Source organism: Leucoraja erinacea, chromosome 6 (assembly GCF_028641065.1).
Source record: "Leucoraja erinacea ecotype New England chromosome 6, Leri_hhj_1, whole genome shotgun sequence".
Taxonomy (NCBI): Eukaryota; Metazoa; Chordata; class Chondrichthyes; order Rajiformes; family Rajidae; genus Leucoraja; species Leucoraja erinaceus.
This window is the reverse complement of record NC_073382.1, coordinates 2862244-2878942: the sequence shown is the minus strand read 5'-3', so window position 1 is coordinate 2878942 and position 16699 is coordinate 2862244. Positions and strand designations below refer to the sequence as shown.

The following is a 16699-nucleotide window of genomic DNA, read 5'->3' as shown; positions in this document are numbered from 1 at the left end:
TGCCTGTCCCGCTGAGTTACTCTAGCATTCTGTGTCCACAGTCAAGTATAGAAATTGGGATGTAATGTGGTAGTTCTATTGGACATCGGTGAGGCTGCACATGGAGTATTGGAGATAGATTGCTGGAATAACTCAGCGGGTCAGGCAGCATCTCCGATGGGCGATGATTGACCGATAGCAGAGCGATGTCTATCTAACAGTATGGTTGATGCAGGTATCTAGATCATGAAGTTTATGTTCAAAGTGATTCGCAACACAAAGGGCTTCTAATCTTTTATGGACAAAATGGCAAGACGCCGGAGTTAATTCCATGCGAAAAGCCATTTTGACCAATTTAAATTCGCACTTTTCTGAACAACCAGACGAGGTAATTGAGGCTGGGACTATCCCAACATTTAAGAAATAGTTAGACAGGCACATGGAAAGGACAGGTTTGGATATGGGCCAAGCGCAGGCAGGTTGGACTCGTGTAGCTGGGACATGTTGGCCGGTGTGGGCAAGTTGGGCCGAAGGGCCTGTTTCCACTCTGTATCACTCTATAACATTGAACGTACCTTTCTAACAAAGAACAAACCCAGCTTTCTGCTACAAATTTGATTTTAAAAACAGATGCGAGAGAATAGAATAAGTGTGTATTTAACAGGAATAGCCAACCACATCAAATTCTGTTGTTTGGCAGGCTCTTTTGGACCACAAACTTCTCGAATTTGGTTGTGAAAGTTCCCCTTAGGAACAACCAATTTGGGACCCATACTTAAAAACATTGATTGCAGTAAATGGGGAAGAGCTGCTGCCTCACAGCTCCAGGGACCCAGGTTTGATCCTGCCATCAGGTGATGTCCATGTGTAATTTGCACATTCTGCTTCTGACTAAGTAGGTTTACTCCAGGCGCTGTAAATTTCCTCCCACATCCCAAAGACGTGTGGGATTGTAGGATAATTGGCCTCTCTAAATTGTCCCTGGTGTGAAGGGAGTGGATGAGAGGGTGGAATAACGGAACTAGCGTGAGCGGGATAGTCGATCGATGGTCGGCGTGGACTCGCTGGGCCGAAGGGTCTGTATTCTCAATCAGTCACAAAAAAAAGGACTATAGAAACATAGAACATAGGTGCAGGAGTAGGCCATTGGGCCCTTCGAGCCTGCACCACCATTCAATATAATCATGGCTGATCATCCAACTCAGTATCCTGTACCTGCCTTCTCTCCATACCCCTGATCCCTTTAGCCACAAACATAGAAATATAGAAATTAGGTGCAGGAGTAGGCCATTCGGCCCTTCGAGCCTGCACCGCCATTCAATATGATCATGGCTGATCATCCAACAGTATCCCGTACCTGTCTTCTCTCCATACCCTCAAGGGCCACATCTAACTCCCTCTTAAATATAGCCAATGAACCGGCCTCCTTCTGAACTACCTTCTGTGGCAGAGAATTCCACAGATTCACCACTCTCTGTGTAAAAAAATCGTTTTCTCATCTCGGTCCTAAAAGATTTCCCTCTTATCCTTAAACTGTGACCCCTAGTTCTGAACTTCCCCAACATCGGGAACAATCTTCCCGTATCTAGCCTGTCCAACCCCTTAAGAATTTTGTTCGTTTCTATAAGATCCCCCCCCCCCTCAATCTTCTAAATCTCCCAATACTCCAGAGAATACAAAATTGCTTACCTTCCTCAACATGTCATCTTGTTTCACGTTGTTTATTTGCGCAGAATTAATTTCCCCTTTCAGGGAATATTCGTAGAACTTCCCACTGACGTTGACCAAGAGTGTGGTCACTGCCCTGTCCTGCAGTGCACAGCCAACAGGGACCTTGCCGTGGCTGTTGGAGGATGGGATGCCGTACCTTAGGATCACCCCCACGAGTAGCCCTGAAAACACAACACAACACAGACTGTTAAAGAGCCTGATTATCACATGACACATTTAAAACAAAGGTTATGCCAAGGCGGCAGCAAAGTGGTGCAGCTGGGGGAGCTGCTGCTGCTTCACAATGCCAGAGTTCCAGGTACGATCCGAACTTCGAGTGCTGTCTGCACGGAGTGTGCACTTTCATTAGTGATAGTAGAAAAAGGCCGCTCGGCCCATCAAGTCGATTCCTCCATTCAATCATGGCTGATCTATCTCTTACTCTCAAACCCATTCTCCTGCCTTCTCCCCAAAACATCGACACCTGTACTGAACAAGAATCTATCTATCTCTGCAGCATTCTTTGGTGATGGAACATAGAAAATGGGTGCAGGAGTAGGCCATTCGGCCCTTCGAGCCAGCACCTCCATTCAATGTGATCATGGCTGATCATCCCCAATCAGTACCCCGTTCCTGCATTCTCCCCATATCCCCTGACCCTGCTATTTTTAAGAGCCCTATCTAGCTCTCTCTTGAAAGCATCCAGAGAACCTACCTCCACCGCCCTCTGAGGCAGAGAATTCCACAGGCTGGGTGCTCCAGTTTCTTCCCACATCCCAGGGATGTCTGGGTCAGTTGGTTAATTTGCTGACAAACATGGAAGAGCAAGCAGTTGGTAGAGCTGCTGCCTCGCAGTTCCAGGGACCTGGTTTTGATCTTGACCTCAGGTGCTGGCCGTGCGGAGTTTGCACGTTCTCCTTCTGGCCGCGCATGTTTCCTCTGGCTGCTCTGCTTTCCTCCCACATCCCAAAGATATACGGGCTTGTAGGTTAATCTGCCTCTGTAAATCGCCCCTCGTGTGCAGGGAGTGAATACATGAAGTGGGATAACCTGGAAGATACGAGACTCCTCCTCGCAGGCAAAGCAGATCACTTCCAAAAGACGTGGTCTGCATTTATGGACTTACTACAAGCATAAGGTGCAACAGTAATTTAAAAAATAAATGGTGCCAGGATCTGGTAACGGGGGGGATGAAAAATATGGTTGGTATATCCCTGTTTGCGTAGTTTTTTTTTAATAATAGGGCGATTGTTTCTCTTTCTTTCATTCTTTTCTGGGGTCTATTTCTTAACTTTCTTCTCTAACTATCTTTCTAATGGGCTTTCTTTTCCCAACACTTTCTTGCACTATCACGACTCTTTCTCGCTTTCCTTACTTCTTTTATTTCTCTCTTTCTTAAAGCTCAAAAAATGAAGGGGTACAACAAATGTAATAAGATATATGTGGTGTATATTACTGTAACTTATTGTACTTCTAATTTAAAAAAAAAAATTTTAATTAAAAAAAAAAGTGGTGGGATAACAGAACTAGCGTGAATGGTGATTGGTGGTCGGCGTGGAGTCGGTAGGTCAAAGGCCCTGTGTCCATGCTGTGTTTTTCAATCAATGAATCAGCTCTGGGAATGCCTGGGTAAACGGTAGCACCACTACAATAACATCAACAATGACTCCGCAACGCAACAACTGTGCCCCGTTCTGCAGCGACACCTTCAGACTACACCGCTGATTCCCAATGGCGGAGAATTAAAATTATGACAAGGCCCAAAAAATTATATTTCATGCTTTAATTTTGCTTTCAATGATTTAATAGCTCTTTTAATGCCGTAATTCTGTGATTAAGAAGCCACAAATTTTACACTCCCCTTCCCAGGAAGCGAGCGGGCAAGATCATCTCTGACCCTGGCCACAAACTCTTTGAATCACTTCCCTCTGGAAGGCGACTCCGGTCTGTCAAAGCTGCCACAGCCAGAAATAAAAACAGTTTTTATCCACGAGTAATTGCTCTCCTCAACAGCCAAAAATCTGTAGCCTCCTTTTGATCTGGTATTTTGTTGGTTCACATGCTTGATCAATGGTGCTTTATCATTAATGTTTTATTATTATTAATGTTTAGTTGTTTCTGAGTCATTCGTAACTGTCAGTGTATGTCATGTTGTTACTTGTGAGCGGAGCACCAAGGCAAATTCCTTGTATGTGAATACTTGGCCAATAAACTTACTGACTTACTTACATACTGACTATTCTGTCCTGGGCCTCCTCCACTGTCCGTGTGAGGCCCAGCGTAAACTGGAAGAACAGCACCTAATATCATACCATGTGGTATGAATTTTGATTTCTCCCATTTAAAGTAACCCCTGCATTCCCTCTCTCTTCGCCCCTCCCCCACCCTAATCATCCTGCCAGTTTTCCTGTTCGCATCCATATATACCTTCTTCCACACCCAACAATGGACCATTGTGGGCTCCACCTTGGTTATCAGCTCTGATTTGCTTCGAATCTTTTCATACCTCCCAGATACCCTCCCACTGACTCTCAGGCTGAAGAAGGGTTTCGGACCGAACCGTCACCTATTCCTTTTCTCCTGACCCGCTGATTTTTGTGTTGTTCGTGGGTGGTAAAAGCCGCCACCAATATCCTCAACCTGAACTGCAAGGACGAGGACAAGCAGTCCCGAGGGCACACATGACTCGACATCCTCAATGCAGGGGATGGCTTCCTGCCAGGTCTGGAAGAAACCCAAGGAGAAGACAGCTGCGGGGAGCTGACAGATGGCAAGAGCAGCATAAAGACACCTTGCGACATCAAAGGAAAATCTGGCCCGGATGAGAGTTCAAAATCTTTAATCGACACAAAATGCTGGAGTAACTCATCGGGTCAAGCAGCAACTCTGGAGACAGAGAATGGGCGACGTTTCGGGTCGGAGCCCTTCTTCAGACTGAAAGTGTGTGTGAGGGGGGAGGGGAATAAACTGGATGTGAGAAATCTTTGTCATCTGCTTTACATAAAAACATAGAAATTAGGTGCAGGAGTAGGCCATTCGGCCCTTCGAGCCTGCGCCGCCATTTAATATGATCATGGCGGATCATCCAACTCAGTATCCCGTACCTGCCTTCTCTCCATACCCCCTGATCCCCTTGGCCACAAGGGCCACATCTAACTCCCTCTTAAATATAGCCAATGAACTGGCCTCAACTACCCTCTGTGGCAGAGAGTTCCAGAGATTCACCACTCTCTGTGTGAAAAATGTTCTCTTCATCTCGGTTTTAAACGATTTCCCCTTTATCCTTAAGCTGTGACCCCTTGTCCTGGACTTCCCCAACATCGGGAACAATCTTCCTGCATCTAGCCTGTCCAACCCCTTAAGAATTTTGTAAGTTTCTATAAGAGCGGCAGTTCTATTTAGGGCGGCACTTTGGCGCAGCGGTAGATTTGCTGCCTTAAAGTGTCTGAGACCCGGGTTTGATCCTGTACGGAGTTTGTACGTTCTCCCCCTGACCGCGTGGGCTTTCCCAGGGTGCTCAGGTTTCCTGCACGCTCCAAGGACGGACAGGTTTGTAGGTTAATTGGCTTGGTAAATTGGTAAAAATTGTAGAATGTCCCTGGTGTGTAGGACAGTGCTTGTGTATGGGGTGATGGCTGGTCTGTGTGGACTCGATGAGCCAACGGGCCTGTTTCCACGCTGTATCGCTAAAGTAAGGTGGGGCAGAAGATGGCCAACAAGGCAGGTGTGTGTGGGAGGTTGTGAGATTGTGCACTCCTCTTATCCTAGGCCACTAGGTTCTGCATCCACCCAATGAATAGGTTTAAGATGAGTTATACCATCCTGAAGATTTGTTCACTTTAAATAGAAACATAGAAACATAGAAATTAGGTGCAGGAGTAGGCCATTCGGCCCTTCGAGCCTGCACCACCATTCAATATGATCATGGCTGATCATCCAACTCAGTATCCCGTACCTGCCTTCTCTCCACACCCTCTGATCCCCTTAGCCACAAGGGCCACATCTAACTCCCTCTTAAATATAGCCAATGAACTGGCCTCGACTACCCTCTGCGGCAGAGAGTTCCAGAGATTCACCACTCTCTGTGTGAAAAAACTTCTTCTCATCTCGGTTTTAAAGGATTTCCCCCTTATCCTTAAGCTGTGACCCCTTGTCCTGGACTTCCCCAACATCGGGAGCAATCTTCCTGCATCTAGCCTGTCCAACCCCTTAAGGATTTTGTAAGTTTCTATAAGATCCCCTCTCAATCTCCTAAATTCTAGAGAGTATAAACCAAGTCTATCCAGTCTTTCTTCATAAGACCGTCCTGACATCCCAGGAATCAGTCTGGTGAACCTTCTCTGCACTCCCTCTATGGCAATAATGTCCTTCCTCAGATTTGGAGACCAAAACTGTACGCAATACTCCAGGTGTGGTCTCACCAAGACCCTGTACAACTGCAGTAGAATCTCCCTGCTCCTATACTCAAATCCTTTTGCTATGAAAGCTAACATACCATTCGCTTTCTTCACTGCCTGCTGCACCTGCATGCCTACTTTCAATGACTGGTGTACCATGACACCCAGTTCTTGCTGCATCTCCCTTTTTCCTAGTCGGCCACCATTTAGATAATAGTCTGCTTTCCTGTTTTTGCCACCAAAATGGATAATGGATAACCTCACATTTATCAAATTTATCAAATGGTCTTGACTCAGAGGTTTCTCCGAGTCAAAAGGGATGTTGCACTTCTTCAAAGAACGTATCCTTAAATCTTTTTCTCTATTTACCTGGCAGCTTCCTGCCTTGAGCTTGTTACAAAATGTTTCTTTGGGGAACCTGATGTCAGGCATGCAAATCGTATGGCTTGTGCATTGTTAGTGACTCAGTATAACAAGGCACTCAGTGTTAGGGATGTTGGTCTGGAGAGGACACTGATGTTGGTTCACATATATTTAAAGTGAAATTGGAAAATTGGACCAAGACAGCATTTGTGATATTTTTCCAGTGTATGTAGTTGCCCACTGTAGGTTACTACAGAATTCTTTGCCACAGAAGGCCATGGAGGCAAAGTCAGTGGAAATATTTAAGGCAGAGGTAGATAGATACTTGATCAGTACTGGTGTCAGAGGTTATGGAGAGAAGGCAAGAGAATGGGGTTAGGGCGGAGATAGATCAGCTATGATTGAATGGCGGAGTAGACTTGATGGGCCGAATGGCCTAATTCTACTCCTATCACATATGCTCTGATAACTGTCTAGAGAGTTGGTTGGGGTAGGCAACTGATGTATTTGTGACACCCACTGCTATTCGAAGTGGGAAGGGACTGCACAAAAGTAGAAGCAAGAGAGATTGAAGATAGGAAAAATAAGTTCTAAAGGGCAAGAGCAGGTTGAAACAATGGATCCATCAGAATAGTCTCACTTACGAACCTTATACGATACTATATAAAATAACTTGATTTATCCCAGGAGGGAAATTGGTCTGCCAACGGTCATAAAACGGGCCTGTTTTGTACACAAAAATGCTGGAGAAAAACTCAGCGGGTGCAGCAGCATCTATGGAGCGAAGGAAATAGGCAACGTTTCGGGCCAAAACCCTTCTTCAGACTGATGGGGGTTGAGGGGGGGGGGGGGGGGGAGGGGGGGGGGAAAGAAAGGAAAAGGAGGAGGAGGAGCTCGAGGGCTGAGGGAGAGATAGGAAGGGGAGGAGACAGCAAGGGCTAACAAAAACACAACTAGGTACATGAACCATGAAATTAAAGTGACGAGCAGAAAGCCCAGGATTGGGAATGTGCAAAGATTGGGGAGGGAGAAGGGGGGGGGGGGGGGTGGGGGGGGGGGTGGGGGGGCGGGGGGGGGGGTGGGGGGGGGGGGGGGGGGGTGGGGAGGGGAGTCAGTCCACCCCACGGCCGAAGGGGGAGGAGTTGTACAGTTTGATAGCCACAGGGGAAAAGGATCTCCTGTGGCATTCTGTGCTGCATCTTGGTGGAACCAGTCTGTTGCCGAAGGTGTTCCGCAGGTTGACCAGTGTGTGATGGAGGGGGTGGGCAGTTATAAGATGCAAGGCGTGCATAATTGGAGAACTATGAAGCTGGGGATTTGCACAGGGAACATCTCCAGGGGATACAAATTCAATGAAATTCTGCAAGGCTTGCAGGAAAAATGTTCCCGGTGTTGGGGGAGTCCAGAACCAGGGTCACAGTTTAAGAATAAGGGGTAGGACATTTAGGACTGAGATGAGGAAAAACCTCTTCAACTAGAGAGTTGTGAATCTATGGAATTCTCTGCCACAGAAGGTAGTGGAGGCCAATTCACTGGATGTTTTCAAGAGAGTTAGATTTAACCCTTAGGGCTAAAGGAATCATGGGATATGGGGAAAAAGCAGGAACGGGGTACTGAGTTTAGATGATCAGCCATGATCATATTGAATGGTGGTGCTGGCTCGAAGGGCAGAATGGCCTGCTCCTGCACCTATTTTCTATGTTTCTAAGGCAATGACCTGCTGTTCAGTGGGAGGGTCATGGCCCGAGAGATGGGATGAAATTATATCAGGAGGCTGGTGTTCAGCTAGTAGGATAGGAGTCAGTGCCCTAATCAGCAGCACCACACTTGTTAGTCGGTCTGATGCTAATGTTCAACAGGTCTGCACTGAATGGAGTGCGAGGTTACAATCAGTTTTCAATGACAAGTCAGAGACTCAAAATGTAATTTTCACTCTTTTCTTCATCCCCACTGCACACACTGTCACGACCTGACTGTTTCCAGCACCCTGTTGCAGATTTCCAAGATTTGCCGAAGATAGTCACAAAAAGCCGGAGTAACTCAGCAAGTCAGGCAGCATCTCTGGAGTAAACAAATAGGTTTCAGGTCGAGACACTTCTTCAGATTGAGAGTCAGGAGAAAGGGAAATGAGATATATAAATGGTGAGAAAGAGAGATATTCAAAAATGTAATGATGATCAAGGAATGGTGGAGCCCACAATGGTCCATTGTTGGCTGGGGGCTCGGTTTAGTTTAATATTTTAGTTTAGTTTAGACAACAGCGTGGAAACAGGCCCGTCTGCTCCAACCTGCAATCCCCGCACATTAACACTATCCTACGCACGCTAGGGACAATTTTACATTGATACCAAGCCAATTAACCTACAAACCTGTACGTCTTTGATAATGTGACCACGTGTTATACAGGCAATGAAACTGAACAGGACGACAATGAAACTAGTACGACGCCTAGGGTGGGTGATGGACCGAGAGAGATGGGATGCAGGGCTTACTTGCCGTGGAGTTCCTCCAGCATTTTGTGTATTTCTTTATTCAGGCAGTGAGACTGTTTTTGGAGGAGAGAGTGTTTGAGTTACAAAGGAAATAATGCAAAGGTAGACAAAAATGCTGGAGAAACTCAGCGGGTGAGGCAGCATTTATGGAGCGAAGGAATAGATGACATGATGATTGATGATGATTCAATTTATTGTCATTGTCAGTGTACAGTACAGAGACAACGAAATGCATTTTTAGCATCTCCCTTGAAAGGGAGACACAGGGCGTCGTGGTGTGCCCGCGCCTGCCGCCGTAATAACGTTTCGGGTCGAGACCCTTCTTCAGACTCAAACCCGAAACGTCACCTATTCCTTTGCTTCATAGATGCTGCCTCACCTGCTGAGTTTCTCCAGCATTTTTGTCCACCTTCGAATTTTCCAGCATCTGCAGTTCTTTCTTAAACAAGGAAATGATGCAAGAGCGGGCATTACAACGAAGTGCCTGGGTGAGACCCAGTGCCAAGTTTTCAGTCTTTACCTCACTGCCATGTGACCGCTATTTGATTTCACTTCCGTTCTAAGAATAACTCCTGCACCATTTACCTACAAAGGCTTACAGACAAATGACATAACCACCAAGCCTCCTTTATTTATTCTGATAAAGGAATAATGTACTTATCACTTGCACCAAAAAAATTCACACAGACTTTCTCCAGAAATCACGTTACTGCTGATTAAGATCCTACTTATATCGGGAAGTGTTGTGACTTAAAAATGACACTAATACAAATTTATTTTAAGACCAGAATGGGGACGGCTATAAATCCGATATAGTTCTAATGTCTGCTGTTGCATCAAGTTTAAACCAGCAGATAACCAGACGAGACACAAGTAACTACAGATATATTGGAATCAGGAGCTGAACACAAGAGCTGGAAGAGCTGTAGGGCAGCAGGGTAGCCCAGCGGTAGAGTTGCTACCTTACAGCACCCGAGACCCGATCCTGACGACAGGTGCTCTCTGTACGGAGTTCGTATGTTCCCTCCGTGAACCAGAGTTGAACATCGTGGGAACCTCGTGCGATAACTGTATTGCATTCGTGGACCACCGTGGACCACCGTGGCGCTAACGGCAGGTACTCGTGTAACTTGGTGACTCGGGAGAAAATTCAAGCAAGCTTGAATTTCTCCAAGAGTGACTTGCACATTTGTGGTTGAACATTGCAACATTATATGGACGTAGTGGCCAGTGCGATATCCGTACTGACTCTTGCGTTTACCGTGGGAACTCCTGCGAACGGTGAACCCGGAAGCTGGACAGAAGGGACAGAAGGTGAGTAAAATTGTCTTCTGTGGGATTGAATTTAAAAAATAAAGATTTGCATCCGCATATGGACATCAACTTATTCATGAGTTATGTTAAGAAAATAACTATAATCTTTAAAAGGGGCTTTACTGAAAGGTCCCGCATTTTTATGGTCCGTGCGAAATTTTTCACATGTACTTCTTTGAGCGATACAGCTCGGAGTCCTCGCCGACCAGCGATCGATGCCTTTCCGAAGCAGGGTCCGGAACGCTACCAATCAATGTTCTCCAGAGACCCGTGTAAGGAGTGAACTGCACATGCTGGTTTAAAACGAAGACAGACACAAAAAGCTGGAGTAACTCAGCGAGTCAAGCAGCATCTCTGGAGAAAAATAGGTGATTTTTCGGGACAAGACACATCTTCAGACTCAATTCCAATTAGGATGTCTGAAGAAGGGTTCCGATTCGAATCGCCACCTATACTTTTTCTCCAGAGATGCTGCCTGACACGCTGACTTACTCCAGCTTTTTATGTTTTTCTTCCCAGATCTGACTTACCTGCTGAGTTACACCAACATTTTGTGTCCTTTTGTGCGTATTAACCAGCATCTGCAGTTCCTTTAGACATTACCTAACTTCAGATTTTAGAGATATAGCGCGGAAACAGGCCCTTCGGCCCACCGAGTCCGCGCCGACCACCTATTCTTATACACTCCAGGGACAATTTTACAATGTTACCGAAGCCGATTAACTTACACACCTGTAATCTCTGGAGTGTGAAAGGAAACCGGTGCACTCGGAGAAAACCCACGCGGTCACAGGGAGAACATACAAACTCCATACAGACTGCACCCATGGTCAGGATCGAACCCCGGTCTCTGGGGTTGTGAGGCAGCAACTCTACCACTGTGCCGCATGTAGTCAGATTTAATAAATTGCCGGTGTTGCTTCCAAAGACAGAGGCATTGATAATATTAAATCAGAATTGCATCTTTCCGCTAATAGTCAATTATTAGTCAATTAATAAAAGAATCAATTATTGTTGGTGACATTTCACCTACGAATATCAGACTATTTTCGCAGAGGTAAGGGCCAATTAGGCCTAGCAAAAGGTATGGACACTTTTAAACATTTTTTTCCGACTATTTTGTCAAATGCAAATACAGGGAGAATGATCAAAGTGCTCACATGGCTCACTCTGTTAGAAGCGTTCTGAGTTTAAATGTTCCATGCATTTTCCTTCTTAAAGTATAAATTTTTGTGTGGCAAGGGGTGCGATTGAGAACAGCTGGGAAAGGGCGGAGGGGGCGTCACGAATAACAGCGTTTCCCTGGCCATATTATGGCCCATTCCCCAACCGTAACATTAATCAAGCTCTGTCTAACTCCGCCTTCACACCATCCCCCTGTGACATGGGTTAGTCATCGCTGGGCGGGCTGTGGGCCGAATGGCCTGCCAACGGGAGTCAGAGACTGACACTGACATCCATTGTGCAGGAAGGAACTGCGGATGCTGGTTTTTACCGAAGATAGACACAAACGCCACCTGTTCATTTTCTCCAGAGATGTTGCCTGACCCATTGAGTTACTCCAACATTTTGTGTCTGTGTTCACTATGAACATTGAATTATTTAATTTTAGGTAACTTACACTCTCTCTCTCTCCTCTCCCTCGCCCACACCCTCCTGCCCCCCCTCCCCACCATCTCCCCCATGCAGTAAATGTCGGTTAACCAGTCCAAGGTTTGCAACGATGGTTCCCTCTTGGGATCACACTATCCCTAGCCAACAATTGGCCTATCAGGGAACCAAATATAGACATAAAGTGCTGGAGTGACTCAGTGGGTCAGGCAGCATCTCTGGAGGAAAGGGTTAGGCGACATTTCGGGTCGGGACCCCTCTTCAAAATACCCAGCTGAGGTCATCTGTTGTTGGCCCAGATTTGTCCCGGTATTTTCTTGCTTCCAGTTCCCCCCTACAATCATCCCGAAGAAGGGTCCCAACCAAATATGGAATCTATTCCTTTTCTCCAGCGATGCTGCTTGGCCCGCTGAGTTACTCCAGCATTTTGTGTCTAACTTGCTGATTCAGACAGTTTTTGATTATCAAGGATTCTGCGCTGACTCTTTACTCTGAAACACACATTGGAAATTTAAACTTGGGCGCAACTAACATCGTCTAAGTAATGTGGCATCTTCCTGCAGTAAAGTCACGGCATTAGTACAGGCATGTCTCCAAATGAGCCAATTCAACCAAGGGAGGATATTTATAGTGTGTGAAAAAAAAGTGACATCATTTGTGCCACGTGACACTTCCCAGTTCACAATGCTCATTCAAGATTTAACGGGAAAGCTCGGGAGACGGACAAGTCACTCGCACAAATAACAGAAATGCCAAGTACCGTGGGAACTCTTTATCTACCCCCCGTTATATCGTGTGATATCGTGCTAGACCACGACCACTTCACTCTGGTTACATCTTGCGTCAAGTCGCCCCGTGAGAATGGCCTATTAGTATGTGGGATTCGCTGGTCGGTACGGACTCAGGCCGAAGGGCCGGTTTCCACGCTGTATCTCGAAACTAAACTAAACTCAGTGCATCAGGCAGCATCTCTGGAGGGAATGGGCAGGTGACGTTTCAGGTCGGGACCGTTCCTCAGATGGATTAGGTCATAAGTGATAGGAGTAGAATGAGGCCATTTGGCCCATCAAGTCTACTCCGCCATTCAATCATGGCTGATCTATCTCTCCACTTCAAATCCCATTCTCCTGCCTTCTCCTCACAACCTATGACACCTGTACTAATCCTGAATCTATCTATCCCTGCCTTAAAAATATCTACTAACGTGACCTCCACAGTTTTCTATGGCAAAGAATTCCACTGATTCACCACCCTCTGACTAAAGAAGGAGCAGCGGGGCTGAGAAAGGTGAGGTGGGGGCTGGACAAAGCCTGGCCAGTGATAGATAGATAGATAGATAGATAGACAGATAGATAGATAGATACAGGTGAAGGGAATATGGTTGACAGATGATACAGCTCGGTGAAAGAGGGCCTCCTGCAGATCCGTGCACTTGTCCTTTCAATCAGCACCAAATGGGAATCGTGTCAGATACCTTTCCGATTTATTTCCGACTCCCACAATGACCCATGGATCCTTAAAATGCATACAACCAGCTGGACCTTTCAGTCAACAGTTCATAGAGAGGAGCTTGAAGACTGGCAGAGTGGAAGACCAACGTGCAGTTGAGAAAATGCAGTCGTAGAGTCATCGAGGGCGGAAAGACAATAGGTGCTGGCTCTAAGGGCAGAATGGCCTACTCCTGCACCCATTGTCTATTGAAAGAGGCCCTTTGGCCCAACTTGCCCACACCAACCAACATATCCCAGCTACACTATTCCCGCTTGCCTGCGTTGGGCCCATGTCCCTCTAAACTTGCCTTATCCATGTACCTATCCAACTGTTCCTTAGAACATTGTGATAGTGCCAACCTCAACTACTCTGACAGCTCGTTCCATACTCCCACCACCCTTAGTGTGAAAAGGTTACCCCTCAGATTCCTATTCAATCTTTTCCCCTTCACCTTAAACCTTTGTCCTCTGGTCCTCGATTCTCCTACTCTGGGCAAGAGGCTCTGTGCATCTACCAGATTTATTCCTCTCATGAGGCCAAGACATTGGGTATTTTTAAAGCAGGGATTGATTGATAGTCATTGCTTAGAGGCTAATCAAACCATGGTTGAATCAAGGAACTGAAATGAGTATTATTATATAGTATCTCCAGTCCACATTTCCCAAAATGCGCTGGAGCATGTCGACTCTTTGCCCGCTGGTCCCAGAGGATGATCCGATATGATAGAGGATTGTCTCCTTTGAAATGAAAGGCCTAGATGGATGTGGAGAGGCTGTTTCCAGTGGTGGGAGAGTCTTGGACCCAAAGGCACAGCCTCAGAGTAAAGGTCGTATATTTAGACCGAGATGAGAAGGAATTTATTTTGCCAGAGGGTGTCGAATTTGCGGAATTCATTGCCACAGACGACTGTGGAGGCCAGGTCATTGGGTATTTTTAAAACGGAGATTAATAGTTTCTTGATTAGTAAGGGTGTTAAAGGTTAGATTCAAGATTCAAGAGATTCAAGGGTTTATTGTCATGTGTCTTTGATAGAAACATAGAAACATAGAAATTAGGTGCAGTAGGCCATTCGGCCCTTCGAGCCTGTACCGCCATTCAATATGATCATGGCTGATCATCCAACTCAGTATCCCGTACCTGCCTTCTCTCCATACCCCCTGATCCCCTTAAGGGCCACATCTAACTCCCTCTTAAATATAGCCAATGAACTGGCCTCAACTACCCTCTGTGGCAGAGAGTTCCAGAGATTCACCACTCTCTGTGTGAAAAAAAGTTCTCCTCATCTCAGTTTTAAAGGATTTCCCCCTTATCCTTAAGCTGTGACCCCTTGTCCTGGACTTCCCTAACATCGGGAATAATCTTCCTGCATCTAGCCTGTCCAACCCCTTAAGAATTTTGTAAGTTTCTATAAGATCCCCTCTCAATCTCCTAAATTCTAGAGAGTATAAACCAAGTCTATCCAGTCTTTCTTCATAAGACAGTCCTGACATCCCAGGAATCAGTCTGGTGAACCGTCTCTGCACTCCCTCTATGGCAATAATGTCCTTCCTCAGATTTGGAGACCAAAACTGTACGCAATACTCCAGGTGTGGTCTCACCAAGACCCTGTACAACTGCAGTAGAACCTCTCTGCTCCTATACTCACAATATCCTATCCTTTTGCAATGAAAGCTAACATACCATTCGCTTTCTTTACTGCCTGCTGCACCTGCATGCCTACCTTCAATGACTGGTGTACCATGACACCCAGGTCTCGCTGCATCTCCCCCTTTCCCAATCGGCCACCATTTAGATAATAGTCTGCTTTCCTGTTTTTCCACCAAAATGGATAACCTCACATTTATCCACATTATACTGCATCTGCCAAACATTTGCCCACTCACCCAGCCTATCCAAGTCACCATGCAGTCTCCTAGCATCCTCCTCACAGCTAACACTGCCCCCCAGCTTAGTGTCATCCGCAAACTTGGAGATATTGCCTTCAATTCCCTCATCCAGATCATTAATATATATTGTAAATAGCTGGGGTCCCAGTACTGAGCCTTGGGGTACCCCACTAGTCACTGCCTGCCATTGTGAAAAGGACCCGTTTACTCCTACTCTTTGCTTCCTGTTTGCCAGCCAGTTCTCTATTCACATCAATACTGAACCCCCAATGCCTTGTGCTTTAAGTTTGTATACTTAATAGGACAATGAAATTCTTGCTTTGCTTCAGCACAACAGAACATAGTAGGCATGACTACAGAACAGATCAGTGTGTCCATATACCATTGTATAAATATATACACACAGGAATAAATCATTTGATGAAGTGCAAATAACAGATAAAGGGCTATTAATGTTCAGAGTTTTGTCCGAGCCAAGTTTAATCATCCAACTCAGTATCCTGTACCTGCCTTCTCTCCATACCCCCTGATCCCTTTAGCCACAAGGGCCACATCCAACTCCCTCTTAAATATAGCCAATGAACTGGCCTCAACTACCTTCTGTGGCAGAGAATTCCTCTCACCATGATGGCTGTGGGGAAGTAGCTATTCCTGAACCTGGTCGTTGCAGTCTTCAGGCTTCTGTACCTTGTACCTGAAGGTAGCGGGGAGATGAGTGTGTGGCTTGGATGGTGGCTAGGTTACTGAGATAATTGAATGGTGGAGCAGACTCGATGGGCCAAATGGACTAATTCTGTTCCTTTTTGCAGTCTCTATTACCATCCGGTTCAATCCTACTCTCTTTAAAATCTCTTTTCCACTGGTAAATCTAGTAGCATTTTAACTGACAATATTATATTGTGCACTCTGGTATTTTTTCTCTTCGCCCTACCTACTGTACCTATGTAATGTTTTAATGTACTGACGTATAATATTATCTGATGTGACCGGATAACATGCAAACAACAGCTTTTCATTGTATCTCGGAACACGTGACAATAATAGACTAATACCAAAATCTGAATGTTAAGTGACTCCATTGAGTTATTAATAAATATAATAATGCCTGAAAGTATTTACTTACATTAGACATAAAATAAAAATAGCATTTAAACAATTATATAAGACACTGATCCATTGAGAGAGTTGAAGGCAGTAGGTGACCTGGTTTTCACAGACTTCAGTAAAGCCTTTGACAATGTACTGCATGGTTGGTTGGTCTAAAGGATTTAAGGGTCTGTCCCACTTACGTGTCCTTGGCACGAGAATCATGCGACCTCGTGGTGGCGTTGAGGCATACGGGCATCGTATGGCCGCGAGGGGCCGGTCCCACTTAGAAGCGCGGAGGTGTATGTAGTTGTGCGCGACATCGCGCGAGGCTCCGAAATTTTTGTAGTGAACGAAATCTCGGCACGCC

General features: G+C 45.8%; 1 protein-coding gene across 3 annotated transcripts in view; it reads right to left on the bottom strand.

The window, feature by feature from the left end:
• Positions 1-1605: 1605 nt before the first annotated feature.
• The window catches only part of LOC129697834 (sodium/hydrogen exchanger 7-like), a 72042-nt gene continuing 56948 nt past the window's right edge, over positions 1606-16699 (bottom strand). For all 3 annotated transcript variants that reach the window (XM_055636489.1, XM_055636490.1, XM_055636491.1), the window contains one exon: positions 1606-1871. In XM_055636489.1, the coding sequence (XP_055492464.1) occupies positions 1621-1871 (251 nt within the window). In that variant the 3' untranslated portion in view covers positions 1606-1620. The remainder of the gene's footprint in view (positions 1872-16699) is intronic.